The sequence below is a fragment of the Hemicordylus capensis genome, chromosome 1 (genome assembly GCF_027244095.1).
Source record: "Hemicordylus capensis ecotype Gifberg chromosome 1, rHemCap1.1.pri, whole genome shotgun sequence".
Classification (NCBI taxonomy): Eukaryota; Metazoa; Chordata; class Lepidosauria; order Squamata; family Cordylidae; genus Hemicordylus; species Hemicordylus capensis.
The window spans coordinates 212,150,530-212,169,796 of NC_069657.1; the positions used below are offsets into that span (position 1 = coordinate 212,150,530).

General features: G+C 42.2%; 1 protein-coding gene across 11 annotated transcripts in view; it reads left to right on the forward strand.

The window, feature by feature from the left end:
• Positions 1–19,267, forward strand: part of MYO1B (myosin IB) — a 170,127-nt gene that overhangs the window by 123,844 nt on the left and 27,016 nt on the right. For all 11 annotated transcript variants that reach the window (XM_053273726.1, XM_053273756.1, XM_053273763.1 and 8 more), the window contains 7 exons: positions 2,392–2,496; positions 7,417–7,479; positions 11,488–11,688; positions 12,097–12,323; positions 14,789–14,989; positions 16,153–16,246; positions 17,270–17,419. In XM_053273726.1, coding sequence (XP_053129701.1) covers positions 2,392–2,496; positions 7,417–7,479; positions 11,488–11,688; positions 12,097–12,323; positions 14,789–14,989; positions 16,153–16,246; positions 17,270–17,419 — 1,041 coding nt within the window. The remainder of the gene's footprint in view (positions 1–2,391; positions 2,497–7,416; positions 7,480–11,487; positions 11,689–12,096; positions 12,324–14,788; positions 14,990–16,152; positions 16,247–17,269; positions 17,420–19,267) is intronic.

The window sequence follows — 19,267 nt, forward strand, 5'->3', positions numbered from 1 at the left end:
GGGCAGTTTCTCAGAGATGGTTAAAACGGGCAAAAAAAATAATGTTTCTTGATTCCTTGAGCAAATCCCTGGATAGGTAGAACAAATAAAAAAACATAATGCAAAATGATATTGCTGAACTTGAGAACTAATCAAGCATTTGCACACCCAGGCCCCAATAAAGACACGTGTAATTGGAGAAACTAGGACCACTTTATTAATACAAGTACAATGAACCTGCAACGAGGAACTTACTAACTAGTGTTTGGGTTCCATCCATGTGTGTCTCATAAGGAGGACTGCCCACAATAGGGCGAAGGTCTGACTGTTGGTTCAGCCCAGCACCAAGTCTGGACATCATCACAACCACAAGGCTTTAACCCCGCTGAGGAGGCCAGCCAGACCCACTCCAACCCAGGCTGCAAAACTCTGAGTGGTGGGCCCAAGCCAGCCTCTGAGTAGAAGCAGATCCCAGCCCAAGGGCCACAAAACTCGCAAAGGCTGTTCCTCTGCTCCCAACTCACCTTAACACCCTCTAGCCCAGCACCCATTGGCCAGCCACTGTCACATGCCATGGGGCGGGGACGATGACAAGATGGCGGCCCCCATGCCTGTCAGTTGAGCCGGGTGCACAACTCCGTCCACCACTTTACCACGAAATACGGCAGTAGGGAGTGGCTTAATATACTGAAATTCAGGAAGGGCAAGACAAGTGTGAATTGTAACCAACACAGAAGAAGAATATGATGCCTAAAGGATAAAATGGATTGTAACTAACTAGGTGGTGGTAGTGCTGAGCAGGATTACATAGGAACATAGGAAGCTGCCTTATACTGAGTCAGACCCTTGGTCCATCTAGCTTAGTATTGTCTATACAGACTGGCAGCGGTTTCTCCAAGGTTGCAGGCAGGAATCTCTTTCAGCCCTTTCATGGAGAAGCCAGGGAGAGAACTTGGAACCTTCTGTATGCAAGCATGCAGGTGCTCTTCCCAGAGCAGCCCAGTTCCCTGAGGGGAATAGCTTACTCTGCTCACACATGTAGTCTCCCATTCAAATGCAAATGAGGGCAGATTGGTGGTGACTCTTAGTGACAACATAGATTCTCTCCAGGCAGGATGATCTGTCTTCAACTTGGCCTCTCAGTGGTGCATTCATTGCTGTCGTAATCGAGTCCCTCCACCTTGCTGCTGGTTGTCCTCTTCTTCTCTTTCCTTCAACTTTCCCCAGCATTATGGACTTCTCAAGGGAGCTGGGTTTTCTCATAATGTGTTCAAAGTATGCTAGTTTGAGCCTGGTCATTTGTGCCTCAAGTGAGAATTCTGGATTGATTTGTTCTATGTTCCATTTGTTTGTTTTCCTGGCTGTCCATGGTATCCTCAAAAGTCTTCTCCAGCACCAAAGTTCAAAAGCTTTTCTCTTTGCTTCTTCAAAGTCCAGCTTTCGCATCCATAGAGTGTCACAATCCAGATACTCCATTTGAAATTCATGACCTATTGTGTCTTGTCCTTGAGATATGCACATCTTCTACATTGAACATTAGGCTTTCTCTCAGATGTGTCTAATAGGAGGTCATGGGTTTAGTTTAAAGGGACTGAGTATAGACTTCAGTATATCTATATTACATTAAAATATGATTTTAATTGGGTCATTTTGAAAACTATTTTCAAGGCTTTAATTTTGTTTTCAAGGTACAACAGATGTAACATTAATAATACACTAAACAATAGGTCCATTTCACTAATCTAGATAGTGATCCCACAACAGTTATGAATAATGGGTTCTGCGCCTGCGCAGACCACCAGGTTAAATTCATTAGCTCCTCGAGACACGCCCAACTGCCTACTGCGCATGCTCCGTGTCATCTTATATCAGCAGTTAGGCATCCCTCTTTCAGTTTCTTTCTGACCACCATGGCGATCACTTCTGACTGGATGGGAAAGGTATTGACTTTTGTCTATCCACATAAACATGGGGATGTGCACTATGAACCGATGTGCTCATTTTATTTCTGTGCAGGGAGCTCCTCATGCTGGGCAAGTGTTAAAGGAAATTTTGGTTCCCTGAAGGGGCAAAAAGTACCACGTCCCCTGTCTGCAGGACTACTTGCAGACACAGGAACTCTGCAGGGACATCTAACCAAGTGCCAAATGCAAAGATTGTCTGAGAAGTGTAAGCGATCTTGTAACATGCCCAGAGAACAATTTGTTATGGGGTGGCTAACAAATAAAGATGATGCCCATGATGGTGATTATACTGAGCATCACAAGTGTGGATAGAATATATACATCTAGTCTAAATCAAGACAAGAGTTAAATTGTAAAATCTGCTTGCAGGCTGTAGATATCTGTGGATAAATTTACTGTAAGTCCTCTGGGTGTGATTAGTGGCAGTTGTCTTGTTTTTGTTTTGTAGGATAACAGCTTTGAACAGTTCATTATTAACTACTGCAACGAGAAACTGCAGCAGATTTTCATTGAGCTCACCTTGAAGGAAGAGCAAGAAGAGTACATACGAGAGGTATTACTCATTTACGTGTCTTTCATTTCACTTTCTGTTGCGGCTCCATTTGCCCAGAATCCAGTCCTTGCATGCAGTATGTATCTCTTTGTTGCTATTGAGTTTAATAGCTTTTAACATGTTTTTCCTTGCCGGCTGTGACGGTCTTGTCAACTATGAAACTGAGCTATTATATTGATGTGCTCTTAATGGAGCATGAGTGTTAGTAGCCCTGAAACCAAATACATGGATGAAAAGGTACCCAATAAAGTGAAAGAGAAATGTGTACTCCTGCTTGCAAGAATGTCCTCCGGACACGAGTGTTTGTGGAGTGGGAGACAGCTCTCAAAGGGTACACGTAGAAGCGAGGTTTGCTGGGGAGCTTGGTTCCTGCGCCCTGTTTGACTGAGTAGCGCTTCTGTAGGAAAAGTCCACTTAATAGGAAAGGAACTTTAGCAAGAAGAAAAGTGACACATTTTCCAACCTCTCTTGTCATAGTGGTGCAGCTTGGGGCAACAGGATCTTCCACAGTCCAACCCTTGAAAAATGACACTTACTGCAGCTAAACACTGCAGCTTTATGCTAACATATGAAGAATATGTTTGTCAACCTATAAGGTTAGAAAGGGATTTATTTCTGTAATTCTTTGTTGTTGTTATTTTTTAAAATAGAAGTGAGGTCCCATAAATTGCCCAGGGGAGGATCGGGGATGGTGGTAAAAGGGGGAAGAGAAGTCCTCTATCCCTCTCTTTTTGCCTCTTCTACCCACTACTGCATCGTTTTCTGCTCTTTACCTGCTACCTCCATGCTCATCTTTCTTCCCCCTTGCTCCCAATTTCCTTGCCTCTCCCCATAACTAGACAGAATTCTACAATATGCAAATAATGTTAATGCATATTAATACTTTATATCAGTAGTTTTGAACATTTTAAGAAACATATTTAAGAAAAATGTTAGTTTGTACCTTCACTAGTCAGCGATTTTATATTGATAGGGAGAATATCCTAAATATTACAATTTTAGATAGCAAGTTGGCAGTGTGGATTGTCATAATTGAATTACAGCTATTTACCAGCTGTGTGTTATAGTTATTAATATTTGATGGATTTTTCTCTAGTCATATGTACACTGTGCTTTTTTGCTATACTGTTGCTAATAGGCTGTTAGAAACACCTGAGGACCAAATACAGCATGGGTGTTCAATGTGTGAAGTAGGCAGAAGGAGTTTGCGGTACCCCTAGAGAGGCCCGGGAGTATCCCTGGTCCCAGCTGTGTTTTAACCAGGCCAACACCTTGACTACCTCCCCAGTGCTGCATAATGAGGATTAAGAGGACCTGGTTGAACTGAATGGAAATGGAAGATGATCTGCTCTTTGGCGTAAGATGCCACTGCTTCATAAAAGCTCCCAAACTACTTACGTAACTTTCCCAGTGCTACCTGCTCCCTGACTCAAAATGTTGCAGGCAAAATCACTGCAAGGTGCTACCCTCAGTTCACTGTGTGTTGCTGCTTGTTTTGACATGCTTGCCACAAAGGTTGATGGCCACTGAACTGGATGGTATTCTGTTCAAACAGTTGCTTCTAAATGTAGCACCTTTCCTCCTCAAAAAAAGATTAAATGCAGAACAATCTCAGGAGTTCTTCCAGTTAAATTGTTTTCTTACAAACTCTGCAGGATGCACAAAGCATTACTGACCCAAGGATTTGGCTCTGTTTCAATTAAGTGCATGGGAAATTGACACGGATGGGAGAATGGAATGGAAAGCATATCTGGCAGCCTTTCAAGGATGCTCATTTACTTTAGCAACATGAAGGGATATTGAATTCTTTAACAAAATGCTAAGACCACAGTTCTATATTGTTAGGCAGAGAGGGGTTTTGAACAAGACCCTTCCTCTTTTCTAAACACCTCCTACCAACTTCAGAATTCTTTAAATCACTGTTATTACAGCACACTACTTCTCAGAAAGGGAGAAGAAACTATCAGTTGTACATAATCCTGTCTGAGGGGTTCCTATGGTGTTTCCCATTAGCCCTTAATTCCTTGTAACCTTTAATTGGATAATAATCCCTGGAGCAACCTAAGGCTTGCTAGGTGAAAAGCAATTAATTCAGAGAGACTAAATTTCGATGTAATGACAAGCCATGGTTTGTAGGGGTGTGCACGGAACCGTCTGGCCCGGTTCAGTTTGAGGCCGGACTGCCGGACATTCGAGGCCGGACATTCATTGGCACATGCGCGGCGGCCGCACGCTCTTACGGAGGCCTGAAAGGGCCAAAAATTCTCAAGTTACCCGGCCGCGGCGATCAGGAAGTCCGGCGGGGGGAGAGGGAACCCGTGTGAAACACACACACACACACCCGCAGCCTCAGCAAGCCCCCCTAAAGGGGCTAAAGGTACTTATTATCGAATTTAATTTTTTTTAAAAAAACCAAAAAATCCGCAGACCGGCCAGACTAGACCCAGCAGTCCGGTCCCGGTCTGACAGAACCGGGGGGGGGGGTCGGTTCAACCCCAGACTGGACCCCCGGACTGGACCACCGGACCGATCTGCAAATCCCTAATGGTTAGTTATTATTAGGATGAATAGTGACAAGCCAAAAGATCCCATGTTCCTTCTCTCCTTCCTTTACTTCCACTTCTAGTTATTGACAAACCACAGTTTGCCATTTTCTCTGAATGCAACAAACCAATTTGCAAAAAATACTATATGCCCTCAAACCATTATCCCAAACTAAGGTCTATCCTGGTTTTAGGGCCATGGTTGGATGAAACTGCAAACAATGGTGTTCTATGGTTTAGTATTGAAAGCTCCTTCTGGTGTGCATAGGGGAAAGGGGGAAAGAACTGTGAGATTCTGTGAGATCTTCTTCCTCTGTGATCCTCCAAATAGGATTTTCAGGATCCTCTGGATCTATATCTTTAATTGAGCCAGTGTGGTGTAGTGGTTAGAGTGCTGGACTAGGACCGGGAAGCCCTGAGTTCAAATCCCCATTCAGCCATAATACTTGCTGGATGACTGGGCCAGTCTCTTCTCTCTCAGCCTAACCTACTTCACAGGGTTGTTGTGAGGAGAAAACTTAATTATGTAGTACACCGCTCTGAGCTCCTTAGAGGAAGAGCGGGATATAAAATGTAATAAATAAATAAATTCAATGGTATTTTCGTAGTGTGTTTTAGTAGGTAGAGACTGGAGTATTAGGACAGGAATAAAAGAAAATAGTTTCCTGATGACTGTAGGAGATTTCTCTGTTACTGTTACTGGCAGCTTTGTTGACATCCTTGTCAATCTCTGAAATGAGGAAATGGCAAAGACAGTTGACACTATTGCATCATTGCGCTTGAGCAGCCTCTCCCACTTATTCATTCATTAATTCATTCGATTTCTATACTGCTCTTCCAAAAATGGCTCAGGACAGTTTACACAGAGAAATAATAAATAAATAAGATGGATCCCTGTCCCCAAAGGGCTCACAATCTAAAAAGAAACATGAGACAGGCACCAGCAACAGTCACTGGAGGTACTGTGCTGGGGGCGGATAGGGCCATTTACTCTCCGCCTGCTAAATAAAGAGAATCACCACATTAAAAGGTGCCTCTTTGCCCAGTTAGCAGGGGTTAGCGGTACCTCCCCCGCCCCCGTGCCTTTTTCCCTGTGGGGTTTCAGGAGGGACACCAAGGCCTTTGCCTTCTAAATGGAAATAATGTACTGCTCTTGCTATACCAACAGTTTGTTACATAAGTGAGTATCGGACAACATTTGGTTTTACTACTTGATAAAGGCCATGTGGCTCCCTGCTTTTTGGAGGACCTCAGGGAAATATACCTATATACCTTGTCTCCCCATGGAATTACAAAGGATAGAAAGGGGCTACTCAAGGTGGGTGCTCTTTATGAGTGTCTGGAAAGGGCTTCCTACCTGTTAATGGGGTGGGTACAGCTGGACCACTTTAAGACCTCTTCTTAAAGTTCAGAGTTATTTGGGTTGTGGGGTATAGCTGGCAGGTGCATGCTTGGGCAAGAGCTTGTCCTTTTTCGTTTTTTTGGTATGCAGTTATGCTGATTTGCCACTTAGGTCAAAAATCCCTGGATGCTTTGGAGTGGTGTTGTTAAGGCTGCCAGAGGGTAAGCTGCTATTCTTGTGACTCATCAGAATGCCTTCTAGAAGGAAATCCTAGGAACTCCATTCCCTGTAAGAGGTGGGGTGGGGGAAAATGCTCATTCATACTTTGAATAGCTAGGCTCATGACTCCTACAAGCAGAAATATTGCACAACCATCTCTTACTGCCTTTTGCCAACTTTCTACCTGGGCAGGGGCATTGGTCCAGCTACGAACACCAAATAAGGGGGCAAAAGTGTCAGCTCTTGGATTACATGCAATGTTTAACCCTGAGTGGTCAAGTCAGAAAAGATTTACCAGGCTAATTTACCAGATTAAAGCCCAAATAGGATGTATAAAAACCAGAACCTAACAATTAAGAGGTTAGCACATTACACTGATGAACAAAACTATCTGTTTTGGAAAGGGTTGGGATCCATATGGACTATTGAGACTTTTCCCAACAGTTTGACTTGATACAAGATTGGCATTCAACCCATAGCTCAGAGAAAATGTGATACAAGATTTTTTAGCAGATATAACCTTTGGTCAACCTTTCTTTTTTTGCTGCTCTTATCAATTTGACATGTTAATGAACAACACACCATTTAAAAAACCTATATTTTCTTCTCAGTGACTTCATTCTATTGTTCCTCTTATATTTAGTCACAATTTAAAACTTCAGTCTGATGAACACTTGCTTCGGAGTAATTCCCCTGGAACTCAGTGGAACTTATCTTCTGAGTAAAAGTGCTTAAGATTACCTTATATGTCTCAGGTTGCCCATAAAGAGTACTTCTGCCAATATTTCCCTCAGTTTCTGTATTTTATTTTTATAGGGTATCGAGTGGACCCATATCGAATATTTCAACAATGCTATAATTTGTGACCTAATAGAAAACGTAAGTCGTCATTGTTTTCTAAATTTGAAATGTGTTACCTGCTTTTCTGGAATTCCCTTCTACTTTGAGCATTTCACCTCTTTTACTTAGAACTATTGGAAATAATCCACATTTCCTGGCAGTGGTGTGAGAGCAGCTTACTTGCATTGCAACCCCATGGTGTTCTAAAAAGTGTGTGATTGAAGTGCCCTTGTTAGCAGTGTGGATGGCATGGTTCCTTCTTACACACGTTTTGCCTCTCCTCCCAGCAAGGTGGCAGTTGTGTAGGAAGGAGAGCCATTCACGTGGCTCCTTCATGCATGTGTTCGTAGAACCTCTTGAATCCTAACACAGAGAAGCAGCTCTCGTGTTCCTGCATGGAGTATGAATCGCCCCCTCAGGTTTGCTTCCGACAGACAGAAGGGCTCCCGCTGCTCCTTTTCAGAAGGGGGTATGTACAATCAGATGCATAATGGGAACCATTTTCTGTTTCCAGGGCACGGCCTGTGTTCCTCTGTGCAGTAGACATTTTGGCCAGACTCTACTTCTGTCAGATTCCTCCAGTCTAAATTGATTTGTCTGTTGATTTTCTAAAATGTACCCCCGTTTTCATAATTTGTGAACTTTCCTAACCTGTCGTGGGGCCTTCCCTCTGTCCCTGGAATCTGAAGTGGTGGTCTTGTAAACATGATGTTCCTTTTGTGCAAAAGGGAGAACCCTTCTGTTGTGAAGCAGTTTGATATTTGTGGATACATGTAAGAGCTTTTATCTGTATTGTTCATCTGCAGTGCATTCCCCACCCACCCCGCTAAAAACCTTCAAGCGCTGTTCTGCTTTTCCCCAGCTGTTAATGAACCTATTGCTTATGTTAAGGGCAAAATAATCTCTGAGAATGTTTTTAGAAAACAATTATTTTGGCTTTAAAAGTTTGAAAATCAAGAATGCTAGTAGTAATACATGGTGGGAATTTGTAAGATATATTGACCTGTAGATACCAGCTGGTCTTGTGGTGGCAAGCATGAATTGTCTCTTTGCTAAACAGGGTCCACCCTGGTTTGCATTTGGATGGGAAGCTGCATGCGAGCACTGTAAAATATTCCCCTTAGGGGATGGGGCTGCTCTGTGAAGAGCAACTGCATGCTTACAGAGAACAGATCTGGTCTTGTGGTAGCAAGCATGACTCGTCCCCTTAGCTAAGCAGGGTCCACCCTGGTTGCATATGAATGAAAGACTAGAGGTCTGAGCACTGTAAGATATTCCCCTCAGGGGGTGGAGCCACTCTGGGAAGAGCAGAAGGTTTCAAGTTCCCTCCCTGGCATCTCCAAGATAGGGCTGAGAGAGATTCCTGCCTGCAACCTCAACTCCAGCCTGTGGCTTCCAGAGGCATCTGGTGGGCCACTGTGCAAAACAGGATGCTGGACTAGATGGGCCTTGGGCCTGATCCAGCAGGGCTGTTCTTATGTTCTTAACCTTGGAGAAGAAGCTGCTGCCAGTCTGTGAAGACAATACTGAGCTAGATAGACCAATGGTCTGACTTAGTATATGGCAGCTTCCTATGTTCCTGTATCCCAAATGTTCCTGTATCTATGTTCCTGTATCCTAAATTGCAGGTGTTTGTGTGTAAATTCTTGATATTCATCTGGTGTTCTAGTGAATCATTTGTGAAAAATGTTGAGCTGATGATGATTAGCAGGATGCCTGTCAAAGGTTTTGAATTTATATGGAAACATGGCCATAAAGATGGCTGTATGTGATCACTAGCTGCAATTTCCCCTTTCCTCAGGCTGACTTAGCCCACTGTTCTTTGTTGATGTTGTTGGGTTTTTTTAAGCATGACAATATCAGTGTGTTAGGTCATTTTATAGCTAACATCTAGTACAATGAACTGAAGTATGATGAATTGCGTAACTTTTGAATTGCGTAACTTTTCCTGCACGGTATCCTAAGATGGTTATAAACTGCAAAGTTTGGGGTTTCAACATTTTGTCCAGCTTTTTCTCTCTGCCCCCCCCATTACTGTTTTGCAAAATATCCTGCCTGAAGAAGAGTTTTGGAGAACTCGAAAGCTTGCTGACTACTTTGTATTAATTGGTCCTAATAAAGATATTACCCCACTTTTCATTTGGGGTTTTTCCTCTAATGGACCAAGATAGCTACCTACAGTTTTTAGATCAAGTGGGTTCCTTGCCTGCTCCAGAACTGACATAAGACTAAGAGTTAGGTAATATTAATAGCAGGACAGATTCCTGCTCATATTACCTCATAGTTTGTTTTAAATCATGGGTCAGGAGTTGTAATCCTGTTCAAAGTCCCTCCTGTGGAATTGCACTGCTCACACAACTACATCACTTGCATGAGCAAACATTTACTCTCAGTATAGCATGATATAAACCAGCTCTAAGATCTGCTGGCTGGCAGGCGTTCTTGTAGAAACTGCATTTCCAGCAGTTTGGTATTTTTAGAAGAGGATTTATCTGCTGAGTGCTGCTCTCACCAAGCACTTCCTTTGTACCGAGAGAGCCTTTTCCTGACTGCTATTTTTAGAGTGATGGGGAATTTGAGGGGGCTTCCTCCCTAGCAAAAAGTCCCAAAGTCTTTCATGAGTTGATCTTCCCTACCATGCTTTCTGTCAGTATGGGCAGGTTCAGATGCAGCAGAAAACTGAGATTTTATACTACAAGAACAAGCGTGGGATTGTTATGGACTCCCATGTACCCCTTTGTCCTCTTTTGTGTAAGAGGGGGGAGGAAAGGAAGAGCATTTGTTTTCAGTTTTATCTAAATCATAGTTCTGCATGATGGGGGGGTGGTATATTGGGATATATTCAGCTATTGTTTGTTAGGTCCTGTAGAGGTTGTTGTAGATTCTTTTAATCTCGTTGTTCTGTACAGGACAATGACAATAAAGATTTATCGTATCGTATCGTACAAGGCATTCAGATTCCAGTTTGGTCTCCAACTGTGCTTTGAACTCAGGGCTGACTCTACCATGCAGCAGGGCAAAGTGAGTCTTCTCAGGTGATGAAGTTGGAGGAGAAGCTGTTTTGGAGCCATCTCTGCTCACTTACCTTTTTTGTGGACAGTGGCACAATTGTAGAAAACCCAGCTCTGTAGGTGACACCACTCTAAGCCACCTCTCTGAGTGGAAGACCTTCCTTCTCCTGCTTCCTCTCCCTCCTCTGTGGCTACCAAGCACAGCAGCACTGTGTGTCTCTACTGACACAGAAGTTAAGAACAGAGGCAGTGTGGCAGGAACAGAGCAGATCCTTTATTATGGTCATTGACCAATCAGCTGGCACAAATAGCAACAGTGTTCCGCCACTCACCTAGTTAACTACTGGCATTCTTCACCTAGTTACTGATACCAGGTAAGGGGGCAGGAAACAAGTATGCCTGTGTCGGAAGATTGGGGGCTGGCATTTGGTGCTCCTCCTCCTCTTGCACATGAAAGATGGGGGGGAGGAGTGCAGACAAGCTTGTTCTCATTGAGGGAATCTATGGGGTCCTGTCAAATCTGAACCAGGCCAACATATGCCTCTTGCCCATACAGGAGGTTTGGGTTTAGAAGCACCAAATGGACACGCTCAGATTCCCTCACAGACATCTGGAACATTATTGCAGGTGTCTTGGTTGAAAATAAGGAATTTCTAGGAAATTAGGAGTGGTTAGCTTTTAAAGAGAAAGAGAGAGAGAAATATCCCTGTCAATCTAGCTTACTATGTAGGTTTTTATAATAGAATTGAGGAGCTTCTTTTCAGGTGAATCCGATTTACAAAAGTTTGTCCTCATCAACATATTGAGTTGAGATCAAGTTGTAATAACATGGTGATAACTGTGAATCGTAGAAGTACAAGCAGGCTTTCTTCCTCCCACCCCCCACCCTTCCCCCGTTAATTCTAGCCTGCTTTAAGATTGGAGATCTTGCCTTGTTAAAATGTGGGGGTCATTTGGTCGTTGCCTTATTAATCCTAAGTACAGTATGTTCTATTTATGGTCAAGTGATGTAATCAACCTGTTCGTTAAATGACAGAATCAGAATGGAATACTCGCTATGCTGGATGAAGAGTGCTTGAGGCCTGGGGCTGTAACTGATGACACCTTCCTGGAAAAACTGAACCAAATCTGTGCTACACACCAGCATTTTGAGAGCAGGATGAGCAAATGTTCACGTTTCTTAAATGATACTTCCCTGCCACACTGTTGCTTCAGAATTCAGCATTATGCTGGAAAGGTAATGTATTCGAAGTACATGTGGGGTGTCTTATCTGTATTGTTGGAATGCAGTGTTAACACTTCCACACCGAACAGTTGGAAACATGGTTGCTTTTGAAACTCCGAGCAAAAGGTATGAGCCCAAGATCCTAAGAAGGTGAGAGAGAACCATGGGCAGCCACAGTTTTCCTTCCTGATCACTGCGACAGTTCCAATGCAGAAGAAACAATCCAAAGTGTGGTTTAAAGGGGCTTGTCTCATTTTGCAGTTCAAAATGCTAGGCTCAAAATGAAGGAAACTTGTGAGTATGAATATAGCTCAATGATGAGTATGCAAAAAGAGCATTTGGGGGATGAGAACAATTGGTTCTTGATTTTATTTATTTATTTGCCTCTTGTTTATTGAGACTCCTGGTCTGCCCTTTTAGGTGATGTACCAGGTAGAAGGATTTGTCGACAAGAATAATGATTTGCTTTACCGTGATCTGTCCCAAGCCATGTGGAAGGCTAACCACTCCCTCATTAAATCACTATTCCCAGAAGGAAACCCTGCCAAGATTAACTTAAAGAGACCTCCAACAGCAGGTTCACAATTCAAGGCTTCTGTGGCAACCTTGATGAAGAACCTGCAAACAAAAAATCCCAACTACATCAGGTAAACTCAAAGAATGAATGCTTTAGATAGCGGCTCTTTTCAATTCAGTTGAGGAAAAGCTGTTGGTAGATTTCGAGGATGGCATTAAAGAGGGGAAGGATCCTTTTTACTTGAACATTGGCCTGGGGGAACTAAAAGCAAGAATATTTTATTTGGACCAAGTGCAATTAAGTTTGCTGGAAGGGATCTTCAAGCTACACAGAATCTTCCTTCATATATTGGTATTCAGAGCTTTTGTACGGGAACCTGCAGTTGAGGGGAGTATATTCTGTGAATTTGTTGAATCTTTTTCCTGTTTCCAAAGTTGATGGTGCTCTGTAAATGAAATTAATACTACTCTTGCATCACTTTATCAGGAATTAAAACCTTTATCTTGTGCAAATCCCACAAGTGCTGCTTCCTAAAAAAAAGAATGATATGAGTGTCTTTGGTTATGAAATCATTCTCCCATGTTCTCACAGAACTTACTGCTTGGCTAATAATACTGTTGCACTTGGTCAATTCAATGCACCTGATAGCAGTGAACAACACTGACTTGGACCAGTTTGGGTGATGTCTGATACCCGAAACAAATTTGTTTCCTAATAGCAACTTTAATGTATTGTGGGTCACTGTGGTGCCAAGGCTTGGTTCAAAATTAGTGTTGACTCAAAACATGCCCCCATAGTCCTCAAGTGCCAAACATTATCCCATAAGAGATTTGGCTAAAATATATTTAAATGTGCTGCAAGAGAGAAGAAAAGATTTGGAACTGATTATTAGTGTTTTGGGGGTGGCTGAGTTGAAGCCAGCTCCTAGCAGCATTTAGTCACAAGAGGCACCCAAGAGAAGCCCCTTGCATGCAAGCCAAAATTGTTATATGCACCCTGGGCTTTGGCACCTTAAAATGTAGACATGTTGCCTTCATCTGCTTACAGATACCCACCAGCTTGTTTAATCTATTTGAAGTGTTGTTCCTTGCCCTCAGGAGTGACCCAAGGGTCAGAGGGCCCTTGGCAAACTGCAGTTGGGCCGCCCCCTAGTTTGGTGGGCCTCTAGGAAGCCCCTCTCCCTGTCATCACCACATGACAGGTATGGCACAGAGGTGGCCTCAGGGCCTAGCATCAGCACTGGGCTCTTCTGAGGGCCTTAAGCAACTGCCCCATAGTGCCAGCCCCTGGCACCAACCTTGCTCACACTCTGAGAGATTTGCAAAGTTTGGAGAAGAGTCTTCCTTAGGAAACTATGGAAGTTGCCTGGCACTCATTTTGCCAAGTAGTTTAATGGATTTCTGTGGGAGCCTCCCTCCCACCAGCTTTAGGAAGAGGGCAGGAAGGCTTCGGCAACTTTAACAGGATCTGTAGCAGTCCACTGATAGTGCCACTCTGTAAGACACACACAATGTTTTTTTAATAGGCTTGAAATTGTGCAAAATATAGAACTGCTTCATGAGGAGCTTACAGTCCATCTTCTTATGGCAACCAAGGCAGTAATAGCACAGCAGTGGAGAAACCTCAGTCATGAACGGAACATTATGGTTTTTGAAAATATGGGTCATTGCTATTATGGAAAAATTTACTCCTCAGCTTTATATTTTGAATGATCTTGTAGATTTTTATATTTACTTGGACACAGTTTTATATGTTATGCATATAAAGTTTTCATTCATCCTCCCTCTGCATCCCCCGAGAATTGGCTTCAGGTTCCCCAACCTCAGGCGCAGAATTTCAGGGGCTGCCATTGGCATGGAGGGAAATCACCCCCCTTCCTCATTGCCCAAATGGAACTTCTTCTATGAAGTTCAAAACTTGATTGTCAAGAAATTTAGGACCAACAAAAGGAAGTACTTTTTCACACAATGTATAATCAGCCTATGGAATTCTCTGCCACAAGATGTGGTGACAGCCACCAACCTGGATGGCTTTAAGAGGGATTTAGATAAATTCATGGAGAAGAGGTCTGAGGGCTATAGGCTACCTCCATCCTCAGAGGCAAGATGCCTCTGAATACTAGTTGCAGTGGAGTAACAGTAGGAGAGAGGTTATGCTCTCAGCTCTTGCCTGTGGACTTCCCAGAGGCATCTGGTGGGCCACTGTGTGAAGCTGGATGCAGGACTAGATAGGCCATGGATCTGATCCAGCAGGGCTTGTCTTATGTTCTTATATACGAGGATGAATTACTGTTGAAAAAAGTAATATAAATAATGTTTTAATGAGTTTTAATATTGTGAATATTGTGAATTAATATTGTGAATAGTTTTAATATTGTGAATGAAATTAGTTTTAATATATTGTAATATCTTGTGAATTATTTTTTATCGTATTTGTACAGATGCTTTCACACCCTTTACCTTTACAGATGCTTTCATTTTAGTTATTCACCTGAAACTGAAATCTATTGTTGAAAAATGGATTGGGGGTGGGGCAGCTTTCTGTTATGCAGTTGAAATTAATGTACAATGTAAGGATTGCTGCTTTTACTTGCAGGTGCATTAAGCCCAATGACAAAAAAGCAGCACATACCTTCAATGAGGCTTTAGTTTGTCATCAGGTTCGCTACTTGGGCCTTCTGGAAAATGTCCGTGTCAGAAGGGCAGGATATGCATTCAGGCAACCTTATGAGCCTTGCCTAGAAAGATACAAAATGCTCTGTAAACAGACCTGGCCACATTGGAGAGGCCCTGCGAGGTAAAAGCTATTAAAACTACTTGCATCCTAATGAATTAAAAAGGAATGGTGTCAGTCTAATTCTGTTACCTGTAACTGAGCAGTCATGACCAGGCTGCGAGATTGCCTTCTCTTTCCAGCGTCAAACCTTGGTTCCCGATACCGGATAAATTGAGGATCCAAGCTAGCTCTACCATGTTTAACATTGCTGCTGATGTAACAGGAAGCCTCTTAACTGTGGCTAAGCTCTGTGTGGAGAACTTTGTGTTCCAGGATATGGAGGGGAAAGGAATGTACAATCCTGCAGCCCAGGCCAACGTACTTAACTATGCTTAGGCAGTGCTAGACCTGCATTGGCCCAGTGAGAGCCAAATAATTGACCTCTACATACTGTAGACTGCCACCTTCCCATATTTTGCCTTCCTGAGAGGCAAAGTGTGAATGAGAACAAACTGTTGCATTATTCTTTCTGAGCATAAACCATGATTTTGCATGTTGCTATAAAGGTTTCTTACATGAGTTGAAGAAGTGTGCAAAATTGTGGTCTCTCTTCCTGGGGAATTAGATAACCCTTATTTGCCCATGACTGTAATGAAATGCAGGCAGTGCCAGAAAGATATCCTGTCAGGTACAAAGTAGTCATGGGATCATGTGCAAGTGTTATGGGGAGTTCAGTCATAATTACATTGTGCATACTTGTTCTACAAATGTTAATGAAAGATGAAAAGATTAGAAAATTAAAAGTTAGATTTTGACACCACCTCTCTTGCTTTTTGAATTGTATGAAAAATTGCTTATGGGATATGGGCCAACCTTCACTATTTTAAATTTGCAGCTGTGTTCCTTCTGTGATTGTAGAAATAGTTCATACCTGTGGTAGGTGCTACAAAAGGTGCTAAACCACAAAGCAATGTTCCTTGGTTGCTTTGGCAATTTCATAATCTGATTTGCATTATCTAATTTGTAATCACTTTATCAGAGCAAAAATGTCTTTTAACTTGTATACTACTTTCACATCTGGAGTTTTGAGGTTCTGTAAACTGAATGGAAAACATTATTGGGTTTTCTCTTTAATCCAATGCCCATGCTAATATTGTTCTTTCTGTTTAATATAGTTTAAGTGTTAAACTGGACATGTGTAGGGGCTGCTGCAGAAGCTTGAAATTTTTGTGTTTTGTTTTTAGAGCTGGTGTAGAAGTACTGTTCAGTGAGCTGGAAATTCCAGAAGAGGAATATTCCTTGGGTAGATCAAAAATATTCATCCGCAATCCAAGAACAGTAAGTTAACTGACTTTTTAACCAGTTAAGAGCAGCTTGAATTAACCAATTAAGGTCAATTTGAAAATATCTGTGTTTTTAATAAGACACCAGAGTATTCTATTAACCTTAAGCTAAACTCAGCATGATAAGTAATGAAGGGCTACAATTTAGCACATTTGGAAAAGGAAAGTGGTTCACATCTATACAACCGACATGGTTGTATAATGTGAGTTGTGTGCCCACTTCAGAGGGCTAGAACTAATTGTACTTTGCCTACCATGCAGTGAGAAGGGTGAATTTTGGTGTTGCTTCCTTCCCTTCAGATCTCCCTGCAACTTGTAGAAATATGTCCCTGAGGGTCATTCAGCCCTCAGGGGCATACTTCTGTGTGTCAAAAAGTGCTTCTGGGATAAAGATCAGTGAGGGGGTTCAGATGTTACTCTTTACTCTTCCCCAGAAGTGCTCTGTTACAAATGGAAGTATGTCCTTGAGGGCTGTGTGATCCTCAGGGACATATTTCTACCAGTTACAGAGAGATCTGAGGGGAAGGAGCTCTGAAATTCATTCTCCCCACTGCATGTTGGGTGTAGCCTTAATGGTGAAGGTTGCTGAATCAGGTGTGCAGCGCTCTGTTCCATGCCCCCTTGGGCAGTCCAGATTTGAGCCAGTATCTGTAAAATAAGTAGTAGTTAATGTAGTATCATGCTATCTGCTGAGCTTAGCAAACATTCATCAAAACATTACTTGTGAACTGTAGACAATAAACCTCCAACTTCTTAAAACTGAAGTTGCATCCCATTCTTCCACCAGAACTATATCATAACAACTCTGTGAAATAGATTAAGCTGAAAGAGAGTGACTTGCCCAAAGCCACACAATGAGCTTTATTGCTGAGCAAAGATTTGAACCCATGTTGTCCACTTTGCAACCCAGTACTCTAGCCACTCTACAACATTATTTTCTTTGGTGAGTAAGAACCTAAGAGGTAAAATAATATTTTGTTGTTCTTCTCTTTCTCTCCACTGCCACTAATCTTCATAGCTCTTCAAATTAGAAGACCTGAGGAAACAGCGCCTTGAAGATTTAGCGACGCTAATCCAGAAGATCTACAGAGGCTGGAAGTGCCGGACACATTTCCTTCTCATGAAGAAGAGTCAAATTGTGATATCTGCCTGGTACAGGAGATATGCAGTAAGACATGATTTTATTTATTTAGGCTCTTGTAAGTCCCATCTCAAGAGCTAAATGCAATTAGCAATCGTTCAGAGCCAGAACTTTTGGATGGGGCAGTTTATAGATAAAATAAATAAATACATACATACATACATACATACATACATACTTTGAAAACAGAAACACAATATTCATCATTCATTTAAATTCCCACTGGGGGAAATATTTCTGCTTTTCTGCACTCTGATTTTATTGTAAATATTCTTAGAAAATATTCAGACTTGGACTTTTATAATTTTGCTGCAGCAGAGAAAATACAAATGTAGGCCACCAATTGAGTGCCTCTCTGCATACCCTTTGGAGGTCAAAACAGTACTTTGAATTGAACTTGACAAGCTGTAGAGATAGCATTACAGCCCTGGGACCCTATGCTAACCTAATCATGGTTAGCATTAACCATTTCCGTTCTTTCTTTCTATTGTCCTACCTACTAAAAAAAGCTGTGGTTAAGCTTATGATCTTGAAGTGTTTCATCAGTCCCCATTAGGAGATGAGAACATGCATTGTGCGCAAGTTATCGAGGGTAGTCTCATGTAGCATGCATCGCAGTAGTGATTGATTAATTTGATTAAGTGCCATCAAGTCGGTGTCGACTCTTAGCGACCACAGACATACAGGTGAAACTCGGAAAATTAGAATACCGTGCAAAAGTCCATTAATTTCAGTAATGCAAATTAAAAGGTGAAACTGATATATGAGACAGACGCATTACATGCAAAGTGAGATAAGTCAAGCCTTAATTTGTTATAATTGTGATGATCATGGCGTACAGCTCATGAAAACCCCAAATCCACAATCTCAGAAAATTAGAATATTACATGGAACCAATAAGACAAGGATTGAAGAATAGAACAATATCGGACCTCTGAAAAGTATACAGTGTACTGTGCTTGATTGGCCAGCAAACTCGCCTGACCTGACCCCATAGAGAATCTATGGGGCATTGCCAAGAGAAGGATGAGAGACATGAGACCAAACAATGCAGAATTGCTGAAGGCCGCTAATGAAGCATCCTAGTCTTCCATAATACCTCATCAGTGCCAGAGGCTGATAGCATCCATGCCACGCCACATTGAGGCAGTAATTGCTGCAAAAGGGGCCCAAACCAAGTACTGAATACATATGCATGCTTATACTTTTCAGAGGTCCGATATTGTTCTATTCTTCAATCCTTGTCTTCTTGGTTCCATGTAATATTCTAATTTTCTGGGATTGTGGATTTGGGGTTTTCATGAGCTGTACGCCATGATCATCACAATTATAACAAGTTAAGGCTTGTCTTATCTTGCTTTGCATGTAATGCGTCTGTCTCATATATCAGTTTCACCTTTTAATTTGCATTACTGAAATTAATGGACTTTTGCACGATATTCTAATTTTCCGAGTTTCACCTGTAGATTTCCTCCAGGATGATCTGTTTTCCACTTGGCCTTTAAGGTCTCTTAGTGGTGCATTCATTGCTGTCGTAATCGAGTCCGTCCACCTTGCTGCTGGTCGCCCTCTTCTTCTCTGTAAGTACCAGACTTCCTGGGTACTTCTCTGGTACTACTTCTCGCAGTAGTACCAAACTGTTAATTTAATTGTTTTAAAAGGTTTCTGCAGCATTTTCTGTATACCGATATTTCTCACCTTCATCAAGCTGGAGATGCAAAAGTGCCATTCTTTTATACATATGCATAGGTTCCTGTTAGTTTCTTGCATACAAAGAGCTGCATTGGCTGCCAGTGTGTTTCTGGGCAAAATATAAAGTGCTGATTATTACCTTTAAAGATATAGCAGCTTAGGTTCAGGTTACCTGAGAGAGCG